Source organism: Lagenorhynchus albirostris, chromosome 8 (assembly GCF_949774975.1).
Source record: "Lagenorhynchus albirostris chromosome 8, mLagAlb1.1, whole genome shotgun sequence".
Classification (NCBI taxonomy): Eukaryota; Metazoa; Chordata; class Mammalia; order Artiodactyla; family Delphinidae; genus Lagenorhynchus; species Lagenorhynchus albirostris.
In genome coordinates this window covers 26,129,203-26,154,176 of record NC_083102.1, presented here as the reverse complement: position 1 = coordinate 26,154,176, position 24,974 = coordinate 26,129,203, and the positions used below count along the sequence as shown (strand labels likewise).

Here is a 24,974-nt window from a genome sequence, read left to right as displayed (position 1 = left end):
AAAATGCCCAATGTTATCTGTGCAGGGCAAAACACTGCACACGTAGCTCTACCTACCCAGCTCTTCAAAGCAAAAGTAACGGTGCGAGAGAAGCAGAAGTAACTGCTTTCAGAGAAGTAACTGCTTTCAGAGAAGATAACTGCTATAAAATCTCAAAATCCCAAGAATGTGGCAATAACCTTGTCTTCCTATATGAAAGAGGCCACATTATGTACCCCTGCTGAGTCATGATCAAAATCAATTTTGATGATACGATGATCTTTTAATATATGCTGTTTCCATAATCCTTGAGAAATTCTCAGTTTTCATGATGAATCTTATCACAGATGAATAAGAATGTGAGCATCGATAGTCCTTTTAAAAACAGGACTGACAGACTTCTGTAAGAATAAAAGCTACAACTCCTCGAAGACTGAAGATAAAGCTTGGGAAATAAAGCATTTGCTACAGAAATAAGATAGCAGTATGCTACAGGTCATGTATAATCATTATTACAGAGGATGAGAGGAAAGTCAAGAAAAATTTTAGTCAAGAAGGATGCTAAATTGCGCCAAATTGCTTCTACTGCATTGAATTTAACATTTATAAAATGAATTTTAATGAAAAATTCTAGCTAATGATATATAAGAGAATCAACTTTTTTCCATCTATCTAAATTTGAGTTGCATAAAGGTAATTTTCCTACACATAACTATTATGTACATCAAGATGTAATATTTAGGTTGTGGCCCTGTATTTGTGAAATAATGTTGCTTTATATAGTACAAAAAAGGCTCAGCTGTGGATTACTCCTGTACATTTATTTTAGTACTTCTCAGTGGTAATACTAATGAAGTTGATTCTTTCCTGAACACGAAAATCAGTGCTATTTGTCTGACTCTCCTGCAGCATGTTGAAGGATAAATTCTATCAACAGAAAAAAATGTAAGTGTAACTAAAATTATAAGACAGATAGTTTTAAAATGTTACCATCTTGGTAGTAGTGAAGACATCTCGCTGTATCTTCAGACAAATTTTAGAGTTTTAATGAATATATTCAGAAAAAATTGATGACATTCATTTTAATTTAGTATCTCAGAAGAAACAGAGAAACACATTATCTTTAAAATAAAAGTTGGCTTATTACTACTCATGAATGTTTTTATTAAAGGACTGGATCTAACTATAAATATACCTAAGAGATACAGGATACATAGAATATATAATAAATACTACAGTTTCCCAATGCTTTCATTATATACACGATTTAATAACATTGTCAGAAGAAAATGATTATGCTATCTAATAACAAACTAAAATTGAGTCATCATAGCTGTTTTAAAAACAGCTATAATTTTATTCTGTAATACTTTCATTTCATGATATTTTTGAAAATAATGTATTTGCTGATTAATTTACTAAAAACTTTCAATGATAAGCATTTGAACCATACCAAGTGCAAAAAGTTTTAAAATTATATCTTCTACCAAGTTAGATGAACATTATTACCAGTATTGTAGCTTATTCCTAAATTTGGCAGGCCTATTAAAGCTAGCCAGATAACACTGGCAACTGGAAGAAGACTGCAGTGATTACACTCTACAGGGAATTCACAGAATGGGCAATGTAAAATTCAGGGGAAAAAAATTCGATGATGAGAAGAAACTACTAAGGTGAAAGTATGCATATGTATGTTGAATGGCATGATGGGGTGTGGAAAGTAGACTGCAAAAGAGTAAAGTTGAATGAAAATATTTGAGAAATTCAAACAAAATTTCTCTGCTTCAACCTTAACGTTTAATTCTTCCCCTCCTACTGAAACAACAGAAATCAGGGTTTTCAATAAAACATCCTTTTGCGGTCTTCAGACTTAGCTACAACCTATTTCAAACTTCTCATCTCTAGATTCAATAGTCTTCACATAGCCACTTGCACATAAACTAAGTCTTTACACATTATCAAAATATTCTGTCAACTATACTCCAACAAAAGTTAAAAATAAATAAATAAAAAAACTGAAGCAAATATGGTAAAATCTGCCCAGTAAATATAATATAGGGGTCATTTAATTATTTTCTGTATGTTTGATATATTTCATAATGTAAAAAAAATCAAATAATGCTCAAAATAAAATTTTAAAACACACTAAAAAAAAATGCTGACCACATGAAAATGAGACTTTTCCCCCCATCCACCCCACCAAAGAGTAAACTTAGAGCTCATGCCACAATAAAATTTGCATATGTATAATTTAATAAATTAAATCTTTTAAAAATATTAACTCACTGAGAACATCTTTGTGTTCCCAGCATGAGCCACAGCAGCTGGCAGGCATACAGTCGATAAAGACAATATTTCATCAACACCACCACTGTTTCACATTTTTAACATCTTTACAATATGGTTATATCTTACAATTGACAGTGAAGCATAGCTTTTCTTAATGATACATAAAATAATGATGCCTCTTACAAATGTTGCTGTTTCAAATTAGACTAAACAGAGCAATAAATGTTAAATTTCGTTGAACTAAATTAAACCAAGGTGAAAGTGCCTGTCTGTTAACTACATTAACTCTCAGAAAGCTGAAATCCACGTTTTTTTGATTCATTCTTTTACATGTTAGTCTGTTTAAAAGCTTACATTTTTATATAGAATAGGTTATATCTCCTTAATTATCTTTAAAAACAACCCAAGTACTATGCCTTTTGACTGGGATGTTTAATCCTTTTACATTTAAAGTAACTACTGATAGGGAAGAACTTACTCTTGCCATTTTGTTCTTTTCTGTCTGTCTTGTAGCTCTTTTGTCCCTTGTTTTCTCTCTTATGGTCTTCCTTTGTGTTTCACTGATTTTTTTTGTCGTGACCTACTCTGATTCCTTTCTCATTTTCTTTTGTGTATCTTCCATAAGTATTTTCTTTTTGGTTACCACAAAATTTACATAAAACACCTTACAGTTATAACTATCTTAAACTAATAAAAAATAAATTTCTATCATATACAAAAGCTCTACACTTTTAGTCCCCTCCCCCAACACATACTTTATGTTACCTAGTCACAATTTACATCTTTTTATGTTGTAACCACTAACACATGTTTACAGGTAGCTCTTTTTTATACATTTGTCTTTTAACTTTATTGCAAGAATTAAAATGATTTACATAACAGCATTACATATTCTGTACGTGTCTATATATTTACCTTTTCTAGCTTATTCTATACTTTCATAGGCTATTTTATACTTTCATATGCTGTCATGTTGCTGCTTAGCATTCTTTTCTTCCTTTATTCTCTACAACTTATAGACTATACTTATTTTATAAGTAAAAATGGCCAAAAAATTTGCATCAGTATTGTTTGACAATTATAAATCACAATTAAGTTTCTAAGACTTAGAGTACTGAAGGAGCTGTGTTCCTGAACCAATAAAACAGTTCCAGTCCATTAAAATCTTGACCAATTTTAATAATACCTACCCGTTCCTTTGCTCAGATATGGAGGCTTAAAGAACTTCACAACACCATAGACATTGACAATCATGCCACTCTTAAGTTGATTCAGGGGTGTATATACATAATGTGTGGCTGGAACCTAAAGAAAGACAGTGAATATAAGTATTAAGATTTTAGAATCATGTTATGATCAAATTTGTAAGTTAGCAAACTGATCTGCATTTTTTCCTTCTAAGTGTCTAAAAAGAGACTGTAGCCTGAAAAAAGGAGAAATGCACAGCTTATAAAGGTTGCTATATAAACCATCTAGTTTTTCATATAAATAACTTTGATTATAAATGGTGTAATTTGTACACAGCTCTAAAAAATGCAGTTTAAGAGACTTTTGTTCTGGTTTTTATATCACTTCAAAACTTGTGGCATATATTTATTTTTTTTCCTATACTGCTATGAAGATTTTAATAAGGCCTAAATAAAGCCAGATTTTGATTATAAATGATATAAAGACATTAAACATGGTAATAAAAGAAAAAAATTTTTCTGAAATAACTATACAGAAGTTTGGAAAGAAAAGGGGAAGTGATTTCACAAGAACGTCTGATGTTAGTCAAACAATCCTGAAAAGGGTTCAGACATCTGGCCCCATCACCCACCCACTTCACTCCCAGCTGGAAATAAGGTTACCTATCACACTAAGAGTTAAAATTTTAAAAATCAAATCAAAATGAATTGTTTTTTTCAAGGAAGCTGATCCCTCAGGTCAAACACAAGGGCAGGGCTTGCTTAGAAATCTCATCAAACCATGATATTAAAAAAAAGTAATGAAAGAAAAACAATGGTCAGCATATGGGACAGAATAGAGACAATAGGTACTCAGCTGACAAACTAACTGGATCCAATATATTATCTTAACAAATATCTCCCTAATGTGGAGATGAATGGGAAGGCCAGCACAGCTCAATGACCCTAACCATTATGGTTTTCCAAGTAATGTACTTGTTAATTCACAACCAGCAATCAACATCTTGATTGTAATTTGGCTCTCAATGTAAATAAGCCAGTATGTGTGTGCAGAGCAGCTACGTTATATTCTAATAGTTCAGAATACCTGAGCTTCCTGAAAAACCGTTTTTGCCAAGTTCAGAGGCTCTCTCATTTACTTCTGCCTTACCACAAGTGCATGGATGTATCAAATATTTGAAGCTGACCTATCTATAACAATTTTGAAAAACACTAATATCAGAGTTAATTCATATTTTTTAAAAAGTACATCAATACTTTTATTGGTTACAGTTACCCTAAATAACAAATTTAAGTTATACAATTATGGTAGTATTCAGAATTTAAAACCTGTATCCCGTAGTCACTGTCAACTAGAAGCAAAGTCCTTGAACTCTGTCCAATAGAAACTAAAGGTAGAACATAAAATTTATTTTAAGGAGCCCATGGGTCGCAACTAAGGAGCCCATGTGCCACAACTAAGGAACCCGCCTGTGCAACTAAGGAGCCCATTTGCCATAACTAAACTTTATCAACATATTACCTTCTTTCCAGTTTCACTCAGCTACAAGTAGCTCACCTTTAAAAATGGGAACCTTCCCATTGCTATGAGATGACAAAATTATATAAAATATTTAAAATATGATTTAAAAGAAAAAGCAAAATATATCAGAAGTATAATAAAATTCTTTACTTAAAATTACATAATTTGTCAAATCACAATTCAGCACATAACAATCTGTTTAAATATAAGCTGATGAAAAGCAAAAGAAATGAATTTGCCTAAGATTTAAAAGGAGTAAAAATCCCAGTGTCTTCACACAATAAAACTTCTTTTCCATTTTAATTTTCTTGTGTACGTAACTTCTGCAAAATATCAGCAAATATTCCAGACAACAGATGAACCAGGTATTAATTACCAGGGAAATATATAACTCAAATGTAATATCATTATATATCAAAAAAGTAGAGATTATGTTTTCCCACTGTATTGATACTATTTCAAAATCAGTCTATAAAGTGGGTCAAATACATATATGTATGTGTGTGTGGGGTGTACATTTCTAAATTAAAATTAATACCATCTTACCAAAGACATTGATTCTGTAGAAAAATCTCTTACGGATTTAACATAAACCTGAAAAAAAAAGAGAGGACTTATTTGTATACAAACATGTTCAATGTGATTACAGACCTTTAATTGTAGTAAAACTACACATTTTATAATATTCCAGTTCACAGAATGGCATAAAGTTGTAGCTTACAAATTAAGAGTCGCAGGTACAAAGTTGTCTAAGCTAAGCTTCAGTTTAATTCACCAATTTTAATATCACAGAACCACACCTGGCCCATAAAATGCCCTGTTCAGACAAAAAAATAAAACAAAACAGGCAGATGTTGGTCTGCAGGCACATAGCTTGACCCAACTCTACTTCTCCACCTGACAGCCTTGACCAAACAGGCAGTCTCCAAAAGTGTATGTGTGTTTGTGTGGGGAGGGGGCGGGGGGTGGTGAAGTGAGACGGAGAGGATGAAGACCTTCATAAAGAATGAAATAGGAGGAAATCAGTTTTACCTAAAAAGGGGCACCTGATCAATTTAAGATAAAATCAAGCAGACCATCAAAAGAGGATGACAGTATAACTGCAAAGAATATATTGATCAGGTTTAGAGTGTCTGTGAAGCTTTAAGAATTTCAGTAACAAATAACTATCTTTAAGGGATCCTTCTCTGCTACCTGGAATCATTCTAAATATAAAGCCAAGAAAAGGATTTTTATTTTTAAACTTAAAATATTTAATTACAATAATTCAGTCAGACTAAATAGTTTATCTGCAGATACACAGAAATACTACTTCTATTCCATTACTTTAGCTCATTAAAACTACAATTAGAGACTAAAAAGTTGCATACTTACATAAACAGTTGATTTGAAGTCCTCAGATGCTTTCAAAAATAAGCGAAGTTTACCATCTCTGCTTGTAGATGAAGATGCTGACAAAATAACAAATCCGGCCACTGCAATGGTGTCCTATATAGAAAAAAATAATTTAAAAATCATCAAAATACCATAATTCTGAATGCCATATAGATTCTTATTTTTATTACTATGTAAAAACAGGAATCATTTCTATAAAATGAAAAGCTGGTTAGCCTAAACTTGTTTAATGCTTTCTGAATATAAGATTGAGACTACCACCTCCTACAAAAGGGTATCAGCAATGTAGCCATAGATAAGTACAGTGCTCCTCTTAATGGACCAGGAAAACACTACCTAAATCACTTAGAAATTTTTATTTATCTATTAGGGCTTCAAACATCAATGTTCATCTCAATTTATGTGAATAAGTGTGCATGAATAAACACAACGAAGAGACAGTAATGAGCCAACAGTATTAAGAATGGAAATTAAATGAAACTAAATCTCTGAGAGACTACATTGAGAAAGACATGTCATTATTGCAAAAACTCCATATTGTTATAAAACTAACATGAGCATAAAGATCCAGGGTATGAGACATAAATAGGACATTTCCATTTACATACTAATAAGAACAAAGATACTTTCTTTCCACGTAGGTTTATAATAGTAAGAAGAAGCCAATCTCCATTTATTCCTGCCTCTCTCATTCTTTAGTTAAATCTCTTTTCTTATTTTCCAAATACTGGAACATCCACACTTAGTGAGTCTTGTCTTGCTGTATTTTATATACACACACACACACACGCACACACGCGTGCACACACACACACACATATTATTATCTTACTCCTCTAATTTTAACACCAAAACCTTAAGATAAACAGAAATTCCTGGGCCTTAGGCAGCTTCCTTCAATAATCTTAATTTCTACCAAATGGAACTCTTCTGCATTACTGATTTTTATTTTGCACATATGAGTGTGGTGTCAACCCCCAGGAGTCTCTATTTAGGTCCATTAATTAGGCTGTAAGCACCTTGAAGACAAGGGTCATGTCTTATTCTGCTTTGTATTTACAGGGCTTGGCACAAAGTAGGCCCTCCATAAACTATCTGTGAATCAAAGGAAGGATCATAAATGGCCTTTCTAAAATCTCTGGCCCTATCCAGATATTTTAGCTCTGCAAATTTCTGCATTTTATTTTCTTCAGGTGAGACTGCAAACATAATTGTGTCTGTGCTGTTAATGCTAATTAAACACAATGCTTCACAGTTAAGTGGGAGAAAATTTTCCTTCCCACTGAAGATTTTCTATGTTTGTACCATGGTTTAGGCAGTTTTAAAGGGGAATAAATTACAGAGCAAGAGTGCTTCTGGAATAAATTACTATTATAACTGAAAAATATGCAGTTTTTCCAATTTACCTTTGAACAGTATATTCTGATTTAAAGGAAAACTTAAGATTTCAGTCAAAGATGTAAAGTTGTTTAATCAAGCTAACACAGGAGAATAAACAGAAGTAGGGAAATCATTGGTCAGTTCTAAATTCTCTTCAAAATACAAAAAATAACATATCTCATTTTATTTTTTATTTTACTTTAAAATGTCTTAAACATAAATATATGGAAAGATATACACTAAATGAAAGTGTTAGGGGAAGAAATGCATATTTTTCAATTTTTCTGTATAAACCAAACTTAAAGAATAAAAGTATTTCTTTTATGATGGAGAAAACATTTTTAAATAAAGAGAATAAATCATTAAAAGCAAGATATCAGTATTCATAACAAAAATTTTTCAAAAGTCTATTCTAACATTAGCAACAAAACTCAGTAAAAGGTTACAACTTTTCCTCTAGCATACAATCGACAAAATGGAAATAAGAACCAAAAATACTTTTAAAGAACCTACATGCCCGTTGACAGACGAATGGATAAAGAAGATGTGGTACATATATACAATGGAATATTAGCCATAAAAAGGAAATTGGGTCATTTGTAGAGATGTGGATGGATCTAGAGACTGTCCTACGGAGTGAAGTAAAGTCAGAAAGAGAGAAACAAATATCGTATATTAACACATATATGTGGAACCTAGAAAAATGGTACAGATGAACCAGTTTGTAGGGCAGAAATAGAGACACAGATGTAGAGAACAAACGTATGGACACCAAGGGGGGAAAGTGGCAGCAGGGGGCAGCGGTGGTGTGATGAATTCGGAGATTGGGATTGACATATAGACACTAATATGTATAAAATAGATAACTAATAAGAACCTGCTGTATAAAAAAAAATAAAATTCAAAACTTCAAAAAAATAGTTATTAAAAAAATTTTAAGCTACAAATTAAACCTATAAAAAATAAATGTTCAATTTATTACGTTTGTTTTATTTTTTTAATTTAATTTTACTTTTAATTTTTATTGGAGTATGGTTGATTTACAATGTTAGTTACAGCGTTAGTTTCAGGTGTACAGCAAAGTGAATCAGTTATACATATACATGTATCCACTCTTTTTTAGATTCTTTCCCCATATATGCCATTACAGAGTACTGAGTAGAGTTCCCTGTGCTATATAGTAGGTCCTTATTAGTTATCTATTTTATATATAGTAGTGTGTATATTTCCATCCCAAACTCCCAATTTATCCCTCCCAAATTTATATTTATAAACATGAATTTATATTTAATTTACACATATAAATTGCACTGAAGGCCCTCAATGATCTCATCCCAAGTTACTTTGCCTGCTTTATCTCCATATACTTCCATTCAATACAAAATAAATCAGATTCTCTTATATACCCAATGTTTTTCCACATATATTTTTTGCATTTTCTGAGTACCTATCTTTTAAAATCTGGGCTGTAAATGCTTCTTCCCTGGGAGGTTTATCTTAGCTTGTACCCCAAAGAAGGAAGAAGGAAAAATAATTCTTCCTTCCTCTGAACTCTCCTATGCCGCATTTTAATATTTTTCATGTGTGTTATTTATAAACTTTCTTAATGTTTTTACTGCCCTGAAAACTCTGTAAGATCCTTGGGACTAAGAATGTCTTATCCATCTGAATATCCCACACAAGTGACTAGTGGAGGCTTCTGTTCATAATCAGTGGTCAACAAATATTTGTTGAATAAATTAATCAACACTGGTAGAAAATGAAATACAGATCTAAACAAAAGAGAAAAAAATAAATGGCTTAGGATTCATGTCCCATCAATTTATTAATCATAATGACTTTCAAATTAATTCAAATACACAGAGGATTAGAAACATAAATATATAATAGGCTGTTTTAGCTTGTATAAACACTCATTAGATTGAGTTGAAAATGAGATTTAACACACACTGTTCTAAGTTTCTGAGAAGAGCACAGCATACTGAAGCCATTCAAACAAGAATGGGAATTACACAGTTCAGTGGTGAGACTAAAGTATTCTGATATGTCAGAGTAGGTGCCTATCTCAGTCTGCTGAAAACAGTATTAGAAAACCAGCTTGAGAAGCATAACCCTGCTGCTAAAAATGATAAGGTTTTAATTGCTATCTTTGCATCAAAGTTATAAAAGTGAAAACACATTTGAAATGAAATCTTTGAAATAACTCGGCATACTCAGATATCAGCAAAGCAGTCATTTCCCTTTTGTCACAGTGCCTTAGATAGATTAAGCCCTCATCATTAGACAATTTTCAGTGTAGCCAACAGGAATATTTCTACCGCAAACGAGTTGCAGAGAAAATGAGTGAAATCAATACGGGTCTTTTTAACGTAAGCGTTCTTTAAAAATGAACAATTGAAGGAAAAAAAGTCAGACAACTTACTTGCATATAAACAACCATGGTTTTTACATGCTAATATCTCCCAATGAGGAACACAATCAGTGGTGAAATAGGAAGCAAACCAATAGGTAACAAAAATACACAAAACCAGTGGATTAATTTGCTTATTTTTAATGGATAACATACTAAAAATTCTCAAGTCATCACTGAGCAGGAAAAGGGCAAAGAAAATATGAAACAGTTGATAATCCAAAAAGAAAAACTTATCTGACTTTAACAGGCATTAAGTAATTTTTACTATACTGACCTTACAAATACTGTTAGGTTATCACATCTTAAAACACTGTTAAAGAGTGAAAGGGTACAGGGAAAAACCAGGGACCTGATGTCATTGATAGTGCAGTGACTGACAGAAAATGTTTCTTTAGCATAATAAATGTATTTCATGTGTATTAGCACTTATTGGATCATGTAACACCAAGGACATAATTGGCATAAAAACCAAAATCTTTAAATGGTCTACAAATCATTTTATGATCTGATGCCCACCCAGCTCACCAGCCGCATTTCGTGTGACTCACTCTGGAACTCTGCCTTACTATAATTCCTTAGCATTCCAGGATCCTCACTCAGGGCCTCTGTATATGCTGTTCTCTCTTACTTATCTACTCTCCCCGTACCCCTATGTTCATTCTTTCGGCTATTTTTCTCATTCTGCTACTCAATCTTCTTAGTACATATCATATCTGGATAAAATAATTAATTACATAATAGTTGTTTAATTCCACTCTTCTCCATTGGATACTATTCCATGAAAGCAAGGTCCGTAACTGTCTTATTCAGTTAAAATGTCTCTGACATGGAGCAGACAAAAAACATTCAACAAGTGTTTAGACAACTCAATGAATACCTAAATATATGAATATACACACACAAACACACAGACATTACATAAAATATACGTTCATTAAATCTTAACATAAACTATACAACTACTACAAAACTTACTTCATAGAATCTTAGCATTTTAGAATTGTGAAGGACCTTAGAGATCGCATAATCAAACACCTTCATCTTTCAGATAAGAAAATAAGGGCCAGAGAGAATAAATGAGCAGTTTAAGGTGACACACACCTAATTAGTTGTAGATTAAGACAAGAACCCAGATCTCCTGACTTCTATGGTAGGTACTACTCTATCTCCTCTTTCAGAACTAAATCTTATAGGAATGGGAAAAAACGTATTAACAAATGTCTGTAACTTTGACAGTTTTGTAATAAGACCTTTTTTTAAACTTTTAAAATACTTTGGAAAAGTCTTTCCTATTTTGTATCTACATATTAATGTTAAAACTTTCTTTAAATGAAAGTTAAAACTGAAAAAAATGCCTCAGATGGAGGTAATTTCAATTAGACCATTTGTATTCCCACAAAATGTACCATTAATCTAGCAAAGCAAAGATGTTTTAGCATTGCTGTATTCAAATACAGAGCTAATCTTAAGGAAATAAGCGACAAAGAAGAAAGGTGTAAGAATCGAGCTATAAAAATTCATTCTTTTTTTTTTTTACCCTGTGTATGTCCACATTTATTTTTTATTTAAAAAAAATTTTTTAACATCTTTATTAGAGTATAATTGCTTTACAATAGTGTGTTAGCTTCTGTTTTATAACAAAGTGAATCAGTTATACATATACATATGTTCCCATATCTCTTCCCTCTTGCATCTCCCTCCCTCCCACCCTCCCTATCCCACCCCTCTACGTGGTCACAAAGCACCCAGCTGATCTCCCTGTGCTATGCGGTTGCTTCCCACTAGCTGTTTTCCATTTGGTAGTGTATATATGTCCATGCCACTCTCTCACTTTGTCCCAGCTTACCCTTCCCACTCCCCGTATCCTCAAGTCCATTCTCTAGTCGGTCTGCATGTTTATTCCCGTCTTGCCCCTAGGTTCTTCGGACCTTTTTTCTCTTTCTTTTTTTACTTTTATTTATTTATTTATTTTAATTTTTTTTTAATTTAGATTCCATATATATGTGTTAGCATACGGTATTTGTTTTTCTCTTTCTGACTTACTTCACTTTGTATGACAGTCTCTAGGTCCATCCACCTCACAATAAAAATTCATTCTTTTATGCAAAAAGTTTTACCTTTGATTTGCAACAATCTTTAACCTTAATACTATAAACTCTAAAATAAATAGACTAATTAGACCTCCCAAATGATCAACATTCGTGATTTTAAATGCAGAAAGAATTTAAACTAAATTGTGACCTCAGTCTTCACACCATTATATTTTAAAAGGAGAAACCTTGACTTACCATTACCAACATCCTATTATCTGACAAGTACTAATTAGTTGTATGGTTCTATTCTATTTTAATGAATACCTATTTAAAATATATTTCAAAAGCAGAAGACACCTTTCATATCAGTTAGGAAAAATAATAATATCTAATATATCATACATGTTTTATAGATAAATGTACATGTTTTGCTAACTCATTATATTATAAACCTTTTATATTATTTTTCAGGTAAGAATTTAATAAATACAAGAATGTTAAGGAAGGATAAAGATAAAAACATATTTAAAATATAAGCAAACAGATCCCTAATATTCAATACCATGTATTTATTTTTAAAACACTTCTCTAAGACGTCCAAGATACGTTGTGAAATAAAGCAATTTACAAAACATGGATTGTATGATGTCATTTGGTAGAAAATGTACATATATGTGTATATGTATATAAAGATACATACATACATATGTAAGTATACATATATACACACATATATAAAAGCTGGAAGGATACCAAAAAAAGAAAAAGACATAGCAGTGGTTTTATCTAATAATGGGAGTAGGTAATGAGAGTGGGTTCAGAGGGAGTGGGGCAGCTTTTGCTTTTCTGGTTATGCCCTTCCATGCTGCTTAAATGCTTTTAAAACCATGGCCACACAAGAAGAACAAAATCTTCTAAGGCAAACATTTCCAAGACCTAATTCAAGTCCACAATATCTCCTTAAGGCAGGACAAAAATACAGTCGTGGAGACAGAGCAGCTTCTGTACTTACTACAAGGTTAGCTTTAGAATAACTGTACTACTGACCATCAGGACAGAGGGTTACTAATGGCTCAAACGATAAACGTATATGGAAGCACTTTGCAATCTGTAAAGTTCCATACAAATATAATACGATATTCTCAATAAAAGATTAGTAATATAATATATAAAAGATTAGTACCATATTTTAGTAAAAGATTCCAAAAACCTGATTAAGCATTAGAAGCTAGCTTTAATAGATGTTTGAAAAATAAACAAACGTGTTTTGTTGCCTAAACTTAAGCAAACTCTAACAACCTCTTAAGTATGGCCTTTGCTATTGAACTATGTAAAATAAAGGACAGAAAAAGGAACAGAAAAGTAAGTTCTTTAATCTCCTTACATCACTAGAAATTAGAATTTACGATCTCTTTATATCATTTCACTTCAAAACATCCAAACATGCCAGCCAGAAGAGCTCTTTAATTATGAACCCCTCCAAAAACAAACACACACATTCATAGGCACACACAGATACACAGTCAGAGATACCCAGGACTAATGAGGAGGAAGGAAGTATAAGATAAACAGAGATCCATGCACTAAGGTAAAAAAAAAATTAATATATGCATAATAAATGTAATACACACAAACCTCTCTAATAGCAACTCTACCTAGAACATTTCCTCCAAAGATTCTTTTGTATTGTCTTTGTAAAATGTTTCAAAAAATTCTTTAAGAAGATTAAAACATTACATTCATATTAGCACTTGACTCTCATGAACATAAAACTTTTCTAAAAATAATACAGGAAGATTTTTGTAAGATACGAAATTCTAATATCAGATCATTATTATTTCTGTGGAGTTCCATATTAACTCAACTATATACTGCGATAGAATCATGAAATTGGGCCTTTAAAAAGCAGTTCTTGATGATCATATGTTCATGGATCTCTTTGAGAATGAGGTAAGAGTTACAGACGGCCTCCTCAGAGGGGAAAAAAAATACATAAATACATTTACATACACTTTTAGTTGATTGAAGAACGCTTTTTGGCTACCTACACCCTGTTGGGGATTCACTGGAGACCCGAGCACCTTAGGGTCTCATCTTCATCTATAAACTATAGGCCCTTTCATAAAAATGAAGCAGGCTTTAGTTTTATTGCCAGTTGACTCTTAAAACAGGATGCTAAAACCTCTTCCTGATCATGCATTAAAATCAACTTTTCTCCCCTGAAGGAAACTGAAGCACAGAGTGTAACGTCGTACTTATTAAAAAAAATATCAGGAGCGAAGAAAAGAAAGGTAACTTTAATGATCTTAGCAAATTGAAAGGAAGTAGGCTATTATTTCCTGGCCCAGGTCCTTGAAATCTCTAAAACTGTTAAAAGTGGACTTCTTTACAGAAAGGAAAGAGTTCATCTTAAATAACATGAAACTACATTTCATGTATATTTCAAATATTCTATAACCCATGAAAACTAAATATTACTAATTCAATGTACTATCGCAAAACTTGCCTATGCATACCTAACAGCCTGAAGAATGAGAAAGCTGTTAATACACTGATTTGGGGTTTTATTGGTTTGTTTTGAAGGATGGGCAGCCAGAGAAAATATCTGTTATAACTTAGTATCCACACGCAAATTAGTCATTAAACTGATTTTTTTCATTTTCCCCTATCTCATCAAAGTATTATAATAGAGAAATTGTTTTCTAGATCAAGGGAAAAATATGTAAGTTATTTTTCTAAATAAGTGTATCTTTCCCTGTTAAACATCTACTTAGCATTCTCACTTTCATTCCTCTCTCTCCCTCCCTCTCACTCTCATCATTTCTGAGGAATATCTTCCTTAAAAAATGGCATGGGGGCTTCCCTGGTGGCGCAGTGGTTGAGAGTCCGCCTGCCGATGCAGGGGACACGGGTTCGTGCCCCGGTACGGGAAGATCCCACATGCCGCGGAGTGGCTGGTCCCGTGAGCCATGGCCGCTGAGCCTGCACGTCCGGAGCCTGTGCTCCGCAACGGGAGAGGCCACAACAGTGAGAGGCCCGCGTACCGCAAAAAAAAAAAAAAAAAAAAAAAGCATGATTTAGGGACTTATTAAACACTGAATTCTTAATAATTCAGAACTGTCATCATAAACATTAATTATTTTAACAAAGCTGAAATAAAGTCATGCCTTTAAGAGCAAGAAGAATAATAATAAGGAACAATAACAGGCCTTTACTGGAGTCACCCACAAAAGTGCCTCATCAAAATAGCTATGTAGAGATACTGGATCCTACCCTACCTAAACGGCCTCAAGCAGGTATGATTTTGTGTGTGTGTGCGTGTGTGTGTGTGTGTGTGTGTGTGTTTGTGTGTGTGTGTACACATGCTTTATATACTTTATTTCCTAGTCCCCTTTCTTGATAAGACTGTCAGATAGTACTTTTTTAGTATACTTGCCTCTAGAACTTCACAGTGCCATACCAACCATATTAAAACTATATCGCATTCAAAGTTTTTAAAATTGCATCGAAAATTAGTCTAGTTATCATTCTGAAGAGAACAGTCTAATGAACTGTCCTAGGAATTTCTGGACATGAATTGCATGGCAACTATTCGATTTCATGAATTGCATGGCAACTCCTATTTGATTTCTTCAAATTGTGAAGTAAGATTTTAAGATATACCACTGACTTAATAACAGCTTTTCACTGAGAAAAAAAATCACTACACTAATTCTTTTCTTTGTTCAAATTATAAATTAAGAAAAAATTAACTGATTTACCACCTCCTTACAGAAACTTAGCAAAAAACTCCTAGGAGAGAACACAGGCAAAACGTTCTCTGACATAAATCGTACAGTTTTCTTAGGTCAGTTCTCCAAACTACAAACACACACACATATACAACTAATCAATTCTGGGTCAATTCAACAAATGCTTTAGTTTTGGTCTTTATACATCCACAATAGCTTCTGAATTACTGCTAAGGTCTCCTCACTGAGTTCCCTACCTAAAGTCTCCTCCTGGTAGAAGAAAATAAATTTAAAAATAACTTATGAGATAATCAGGGAAATTGGAACACTGACTTGATATTTGATTATATAGACGAATTACTGTTAAATTATTTAGGCATAATGATGAAATTGTGTTTATTCAAATAGATAGTAAGACACATAGATATACATAGATATGTGTGTATATATACATGAATACATTGATATTTCATGGTTTATAAAAGCTGATGTTAATATTTCAGTAGTATAATTGTACTATGGTATGTATTCATTTGTATATATACATATACACATACACATATAATTTTAGGATGCTTTCTCTTTTACATACTGAAATTTTTAGGATTTAAATTATATAATTCCTGATATTTGCCTCAAAATAATCTGTGGCAGTAAAATGAAAAGATGAAACAGATGAAATAAGAGCCTGAATGCTGATAACTGAAGTTAGATATTTGGAATAGGGACAGTCATCATACAATTCTTACCACTTATATATACGTTAGAAATTTTTCATAATAAAAAGTTTAAAGACTAACAAATAAAATATTCCACTAAAAAACTAAGTGCCTACTCTTTGATGTTTCTCCCCAAATCCTCCAGGCAGATTCAGCCTATTGAGGCTGCTATTCCAGTTCTATTATAGTTACCACCATTAAATGATTTTCCATTAGGCTAGAGATAGTAGACTCCATAAGGTCAAGCACTGTGTCTTATTCATTTTGGTTTCTCCAGAGCCTAGCACAGAGTCAAGCAAAATGTCAGCACTTAATAAATGTTTACTGAACCTAAATGAAAAAAGAGACAGAGTACAGACAATCTCATCTGACTGTGCCATTTTGCAGAAACCATTGTTTTTTCCCACGTCATTTACTTGTTAGTAACAACCATAAATCAAAAAGGATTGAAACCATATATCTAATATTCCTGCAACATCATTATAGAAGTACTGTCTAACTCTGAGCAACTTATTTGGAGACTTATCAATGACTCAACAATGTTTTACAGCTATATGCTTCAATATTGTTTAATTACCAAAACTGGTTTTGCAAATATCTAGAGGATTTCCAATTAACATCAAAGATGTTATGAGATTCTTACAGAAAGTTAATTTTAAATCATTTTAATACGCATGCAGAAAAAATCTGTAAGATTATACACCAAACAGTGGTTAATTTCTGGAGATGTGCTGTCCAATACAGTATCAACTAGCCATATGTGGCTATTTAAATTTAATTAAAATGATATTATACAAAGTTTAAAATTTAGTTCCTCAGCTGTACTAGCCATATTTTAAGGGCTCATTGGCCAAATATGACTAGTGGCTACCATACTGACAGCACAGATATAGAACATTTCCATCATCGCAAACAGTTCTACTGGATGGTGCTACTGATTTTAGTGTGCTGATCTTGTAACCTGCAACATTGCTAAATTCATGTATTAGCCCTAGTAGCTTTCTTTTGGATTCTTTAAGATTTTCTATATATCAGATCATGTCATCTGAGAAGAGAGATAGTTTTACTTCTTCTTTTACAGTTTAGATGTCTTTTATTTCTTTCTTATTTAGTTGCTCTGCCTAGAAGTTCCAGTACAACGTTGAATAACAGTGGTGAAAGCAAGCATCCTTGTCCTGTTCCTAACCTTGGGAGGAATGCTTTCAGTCTTTCACCACTGACTATGATGTTAGCTGTAGGTTTTTCATAATTGATCTTTACTATGTTGAGAAGTTCCCTTCTATTCCTAGTTTTCTGAGTGTTTTGATTATGAAAGTGTGTAGAATTTTTCAAATGCCTTTCCTGCATCAATTAAGATGATCGTTTGTGTTTTTTTCCCTTTGCTCTATTACTGTGATATATTACAATGACTGATTTTCTTATGTTGAACCAAACATCATTTCTGGGATAAATCCCCCTTGGTCATTGTGTTTACTCCTTTTAATATGCTGTTGTGTTTGGTTTGGTATTATCTTGTTGGGGATTTAGCAGGCATTTCTTTTTATAACAATTATAGAAAATATTATAAAAATACAGAGTTATAGCTCATTATTTTTTAGTTAGTGAGAATTATTTTTTAATTAAGTGAAGAGAAAATGTATATATCTTTAAGCTATTCTATTGAACACTAAAAATTAAACTTAAGTGAGAGGAAAAATTGTCCCTTTTTATGTCAATGATAAGTTTTACTAACCTCTTACAAGTGTTCAATTTTAAAGATGTTGCTTTTTTAAGTATAATTTTTTATATACCTACAAATATATAATGAATCACTAAAATATGGCCTATGGGATAAATACAGCATCTTCAATAATTCTAAGGCTACTGCAAAAAAGATAAAGTAATATAAAAATACTTTACCCCTTCATAGAAAACTTTAGCACAGTCCTTTGCTAATTTTCCAAAAAATAATACACTGAGGGTGTTGATATCCGAATTTGAATTTTCTTGTTCTGTGGAGAAACACAGACACATAGAGAAACACTTTAGATATAAAGGTGTTCTAGACAAGAAAATTGATGACAACTAAATTCTAAAAACTATAGATAATTCAAAATATAATTATGAAGAAGAGTAATTAAAACGTTTAAAATTCACTTGTAGTTTACTCTTAACACCTTAAGTATCATAAAAATAATGTATAGAATGCTACTAGGTGTTAAAACCAAAATTATAACTAGTTGCACCTAAAATACGTTTTACAAATTTCTGTAAATACTACATTAACATCATATAATGACCACTTTCAATTTATTTTCACATGGTTATGATCAAAAGAACTGAATAAGTTACAATTATTCAATTTTTATAGTGTATAACATATCACTCCCCAAATACTTCATTTTTACTGATCTTCTGGTAATCTATAATTATTAGAACATGAAGTTTTAATCTAGGGACGTGTGTTCTTCTCCCCCAGCACCCGCATATTGAAGAATAAAAGAGCATGTGTGTGTAAAAACCAAGCTATTTGTGATTTTGACAATGAAAATTACTAGGAAAAGAAGAAACAAACATTTTACAGTAATCTCATTTGTATATTCTAGGCTTTGATAAAGAATCTCCATCATCTTCATTCTTCAGAGGCCACCTCCTAGAACCACTGAAGCAAGTCCAAATACTAAGATTCAATTACTATATCATCGGAGGGAGGTCGCATTAATATAAGCTTTCAAACATTCAACTACTCGAAGAAACTGCCTTTATATCAGACTTTCATGTATCTATGAAGTACATGAAAGATCTTTCTAAAATTTGCAGTGTTACTTAAAACTCCTGAATCTGCTACTTTATCACCAGCAATGAAACAACTACATCTGTCTATTGCCTCCTTTCACTTACCTCTTTCATCCAACTCCTCGAAACAAGTATATACATAAACTGAAACACTAATGTTCCTTAAAAACAAAAACACGATGGCTTCTAATCAAGATATAACTTACTTCTTTAATATCTTAAATGACCTATCAAATGTCTATTTCTGGCCATGACAGAGTAACAGGGACGGGATTTGCTCTCCGGCCTTAAAGCAACTAGAGAAGTAAGAAAATATATATAAAACAACAGTTTTCAGACACTGGACAACAGTAAGTGCAGGTAAGTGATCTCTTTGAGATGCAAAACAAAGCAATAGCCCCAGCTTACTTCCTGGAAAGAGTTTCCAGGCAGCAGAAAATGGAGGTAAAAATCCAAAGAAAGCCCAACAGCCTCACTGAATTCAGAAGAGTTCAGATTTGAGGACAGCAAGGCAGCTAGAATCTGCATGACATGGTGCTGAAAGGAAGACAGCAGCATAGATAGATAAGAGCGCTCTGGAGATGGGTGCCTTCTGGTCTTTGGTTGAGTACTGATCTACAAAAGCATGGGAGGAAAGGGATTAGAACCACTTGAAAGAAACAGGCAGAACAATTCTGAGACTCACACAGGGCTGTGAACTGTTCTGGTTCCAACCAGCCAGAGTGGAATCCTCATTCACAAAACACATAGTAAACTTGTCAGAAGGGCACTTCCTTAGTGATAAGGGCAAATTAGCCCCCAAATAAAGGCTGCTCTAGATCCATCCTACCAAAGCTAATCAAACTGATTCCAAGAGAATTTACAGTATTCCAAACCAAAGACAAATAATATTTAAAGGATTACAAATAAATCCAATATTTGATAATATAAAATTCTAAATGTCCAGGATCCAGTTAAAAAACTGCCAACCATACAGAAAGGAAAAACACATAAGGATTGGGGCGGGGGCAGGGAATCAATAGAAAAAAACTCAGAAATGACAGCGATGACAGGATTGCCAGAGAAGATTTTGGAACAGTTATTAAAAGTACATGTTCAAGGAAGTAGAAGAAAATAGATGAGGAGAACTGGCAGATATGAAAAAACTCAAGATGCACTTCCAGAGTTGAAAAATATAATATTAGAAGCTAATAGTACATTGATTGGAGTTAACAGCAGATTAACAGACAAGAAATGTTACTGAAAACTGGAAAATAGAGAAAAATTAATGAAAAGAAAGGCCGATTTTAAAGATCAGTAAAATAAATCTCTAGCCAGAATGATCAGAAAAAAAAGTGAGAGAGAGAGAGAGAGAGAGAGAAAATAGTCTCAAATTATCAAATCAGTGAAATGGGACACCACTACAGATCCTACCAACATTAAAAGCATATAAAAAGTATATTATGAATGACTTTACGCCAATATATCTGACAACCAAGATGACCTGATAAATTCCCTTAGAAACATAAATTACCAATCACTGCAGGAAAAGACAGATTCCTATCATATTTTTCATAAATTTAACAAAATATTAGCAAATCATACCTAGGAATATATAAAAGGATAATACATCAGGCATACCACCTTATCCTGCTCTATTTGTCTACAAACCACATTTCTATCAATTATTACTTTATATAATTATTTGCTGAATTTATTTATTCCCCTACAATGTAAACTCCATGAACGCAAGAACGTTGTTTTGGTCACTGCTATATTCCCTGTACTTAGAACAGTGTCTGATATATATCTGGTTTTCAATAGTTGTAGAAATGTGGTTCAAAGTTTGTTTCCCATTCACCGCTGTAGACCATTCTTCATTCATTCAACTAATTTCAGACTTCAGATGAGATTTACTTTGGTCCCCAAGTATTCTAAACTCTTACCAGGATTATTTAAGGGTTACTAGGAAGAAGAATTCTCTCTCATGTAACTACACTTGGGTAAGAAATAACATGCTGAAAGTAGCATTTTCTTAAAATTTGCTAAGCTGTTTGGGTCACATTAGTGAAACTAGAAGTAGGGGGATGAGTTGGTTATTGTAATAGTCTAGATAGGACGTTAAAGGAATCTGAAGTATAACAGAAGCAATGGGAGAATGGGGAGAGGATAGACTTCGGAGAAAAAAATTTAGAGAGGAAAAGAATAACTTTTCATTCCATAGATTTTTACACTAGAAATGATTTTTGTGCTTATGTGTGTATGTATACATACACAAAGTTACCCATTTCCAGATTACAAGCAAAAAGTTAAGCAGAAATGGTCTTCTTATATACCTTGTAGTCCAATCTTCAAAACAGCTCTTCTGTTTCCACCATAAGTTAAAGAAGAGATAAGTGAGAGTTTTCCCTGAAACGAGAGAAAAACAGTTACACAGAAAAGCCAAAAGAGATTATAATACCAAGATACAAGTAAAAATTAGAATAAATTTTTTAATTTGCTTTATTCATCATTACAAAATACTGGAAAGAATCCAAGTACTGCTATACTGGGGAATGGATAAACAGACTGTGATGGAATTCTAGCAACCAATAAAAAGTAATACTATTGGGCTTCCCTGGTGGCGCAGTGGTTGAGAGTCCACCTGCCGATGCAGGGGACACGGGTTCGTGCCCCGGTCCGGGAAGATCCCACATGCCGCGGAGCGGCTGGGCCCGTGAGCCATGGCCACTGAGCCTGTGCATCTGGAGCCTGTGCTTCGCAACGGGAGAGGCCATAACAGTGAGAGGCCCGCATACCGCCAAAAAAAAAAAAAAAAAGTAATACTATTGATAAACTCAACAACCTGAAGAATCTCAAATGTCTTGAGTGAAAGAAGCCAGAATCGAAAGGCTACCTACTGATACCTGTAACATATAATACTGTACATCAACTATATTTCAATTAAAAAAATAAAAGGCTACATACTGTATGATTCAATTTACATGGCATTCTTGAAAGGCAAGAATACTGTATACTCTCAGAAAACTGGTCAAAAGTGGTTGCCAGGGATTGAAATTAGGGTAGCAGCTGACTCTAAAATTTTTGGGGGGAGGGTGATCATCTGTTCTATAGCTTGATTATGGTTGTAGTTATACGTTTTTATATATCTCTCAAAACTCACAGAACTGTATAGTAAAAACAATGAATTTCACAGTAAAATGTATTTAATAAAATTCAAGAAACATAAATATGTTTCTTGAGATATCTACAGACACGTGCAGGTTAGACAAAGGAATTTAAGAATTCAAACTGACATTTTACTTATATATAAAAGGGTTTATTTTAGTAACACTAATAAAAGTACTAGAATTTAAAAAATATTTCATTTAAATGCTTCTATATCAAACACACAAAATAAGAGAAGAATGATAAAGTTAGATACAGCTCAGTAATAATTAGTATTAATGACTTGTCACAAAGAAAAGGAATCTAATCACAGCACTTTATTAATAAATACAAGTATGCAAGAAACATCATCCGAATCAACCAAATGCAAAATGAGTTTACAAATACTAACAAGCATTTGATTAGGAATTTAAATTCAATGAAGTAGAGAAGACCAACTGTAATACGTAATACTCTATTTCATATGAAACAAAATATAAGGAAAATGGAAAATAAACAAAGGAATAAAAGATAAATGTCTACATGGAGAATATTGATTAGAAGGGCAAAACTGAAGTGTGGCATTATTTCTCCTTCTTTTACTATCAGACCCATTTTATCAGTAAGTCCCTTACCTCCTTCCCAGCATTCTTAACTTTGTCCAAAACTTAAATATACAATAACTAAAATTAAAAATTCACTAAATATGCATACAATATTGGATATAACCCAAAAACAAGTTCAGTAAACTTAAAGACAGAACAATAGAAATTCCACAATCTGAAAATCCCTCAGCCAAAAAAGAAAACAAAAACAAAATAGTACTGAAGAAAAACAAACTACCTCAGAGACCAGAAGTACAGTATCAAACAGTCCAACATACAAACATACATGTAACCGACATCCAGAAGGAGAAATGAGTAATAATATACTAAAAAAAAAAAATCCAAGAAACATTAGCCAATAATATCCCTAATTTGATGAAAAACATTGACTTGTGGATCCAAGAAGCTCAGTTACCCACAAGCAAGAGAAATTCAAAGAAAAACCACACCTAGGCACTTGACAATCCAACTGCTGAAAACAAAAGACAACTATTCTGAGTTATGAAAATTCTTACCTCGATATATTTCCTGCTATAATCACAACCTGGCTGTAGGTATCTGAAATCTACTTTGTGTAATTTACTTAGCAGATCAACTTCAGGCAGTCCTTTGACTTCTTTTATTAATTCAAGTGGCATATCAGATCTGCTTCACAGTGCCGTGGAAAGCAAATTCAGTTAGGGAAGTTGATAGCTTACTGCTGAAAACACAAAGCCCAGTGTTTTATCCAAAATGTAGTCAATAATTTGCTTTAAGCTTCTTTGATTTAGTTTTGCTTTTCCTTTCCTTTAAGTTAGTCATCACTGTTGGGGGAGAGGGAGGAAGGATGGATTATGCTATAATTTTATTACAGGGATCAATACACGCATCCTCCTAAGGCATTGAAACTTAACCCTTTTTTATTTAGTTTTATATTTAAAGAACTACTTCTAAAAGCCAGTTTTAGGATCTGTACACACTGCACTAGCAATTGCCTTTACCACTGTGCTTTAAAATGTACAAACTATGGGGAAGGGAAGGGAGGTTGAAAAGTTTTGGGTTTGTTTTTTAATCCCTTTGGCAGTTTTAATATTGTGTGGGCAAATTGTGCACGAAAAGCTTATTACTCCAAAATATATCAGTTGCCTCCCCCCCTCCAGCCCCGATGCAATCGGAAGAAACGACTATTGAACTGATGTTAACTTGTGCATTGCAGATTCAATCTTTTTTCTCAAACTTCTTGCCTGGGACACGAACTAGTGTCGATATTTAATTTTAGTGTGTGCCCACCAAGCTTCTCCAAGCCAGCTGGCCGTCTAGAGGGCGGGGGTCCTGCATTAACTCAAGTCAGCTGCTCACAAAACGCCAAGCAAGATGGTCAACACAGCAAGCTCACAAGAAAGACAAGTACGAACAGTTTCTCTGCAATAACTTCTCCAAATTTTTATCTAAACTAAATCAGCCTCTTCATAATACTGGTTCAGGTCCCGACTCACCTTGTACCCAAGCAACGAACTCCAAACGTACTTGGAAATTGACCAGCGCTCTAAACAGAAACCCGGAAGAGTTCAGACTGGCGCGCCCGTGACGTCACACGCACGCTAGCAACCCAGTCCTACGCATGCGTACACAGTCGGTAGGCGGGGGTAATCTGCCCCTTGCTCCTGGGCGCTTGGAAGGACGAGTTGCGAGACGGTTTCCAGGCCTAAAATGCCCTGGAAGTTTCACGGAACACCTAGAGGGTGCGGTACCTGGGGAAGCGTGAGGCGGCTGTACTTCTCCCGCTCCCCGAATTTCCTCCGCTCCCCTTAGCCCCGCCCCGCCTATTTTGTGCAAACCGT

At 33.4% G+C, this 24,974-nt stretch overlaps 1 protein-coding gene across 2 annotated transcripts in view; it reads right to left on the bottom strand.

The window, feature by feature from the left end:
- POT1 (protection of telomeres 1) overlaps positions 1-24,681 on the bottom strand; it is a 79,478-nt gene extending 54,797 nt beyond the window's left edge. Inside the window, exons 1-6 of one of the 2 annotated variants that reach the window (XM_060156769.1) lie at positions 24,630-24,681; positions 21,739-21,811; positions 18,548-18,639; positions 6,352-6,465; positions 5,524-5,571; positions 3,459-3,573 (exon numbers count right to left, since the gene is read on the bottom strand). In XM_060156769.1, coding sequence (XP_060012752.1) covers positions 3,459-3,573; positions 5,524-5,532 — 124 coding nt within the window. In that variant the 5' untranslated portion in view covers positions 5,533-5,571; positions 6,352-6,465; positions 18,548-18,639; positions 21,739-21,811; positions 24,630-24,681. Of the gene's footprint in view, positions 1-3,458; positions 3,574-5,523; positions 5,572-6,351; positions 6,466-18,547; positions 18,640-21,738; positions 21,812-23,669; positions 23,852-24,629 lie in introns of those variants that run through there. The other variant, XM_060156768.1, reaches the window with a different exon arrangement.
- Positions 24,682-24,974: the final 293 nt, after the last annotated feature.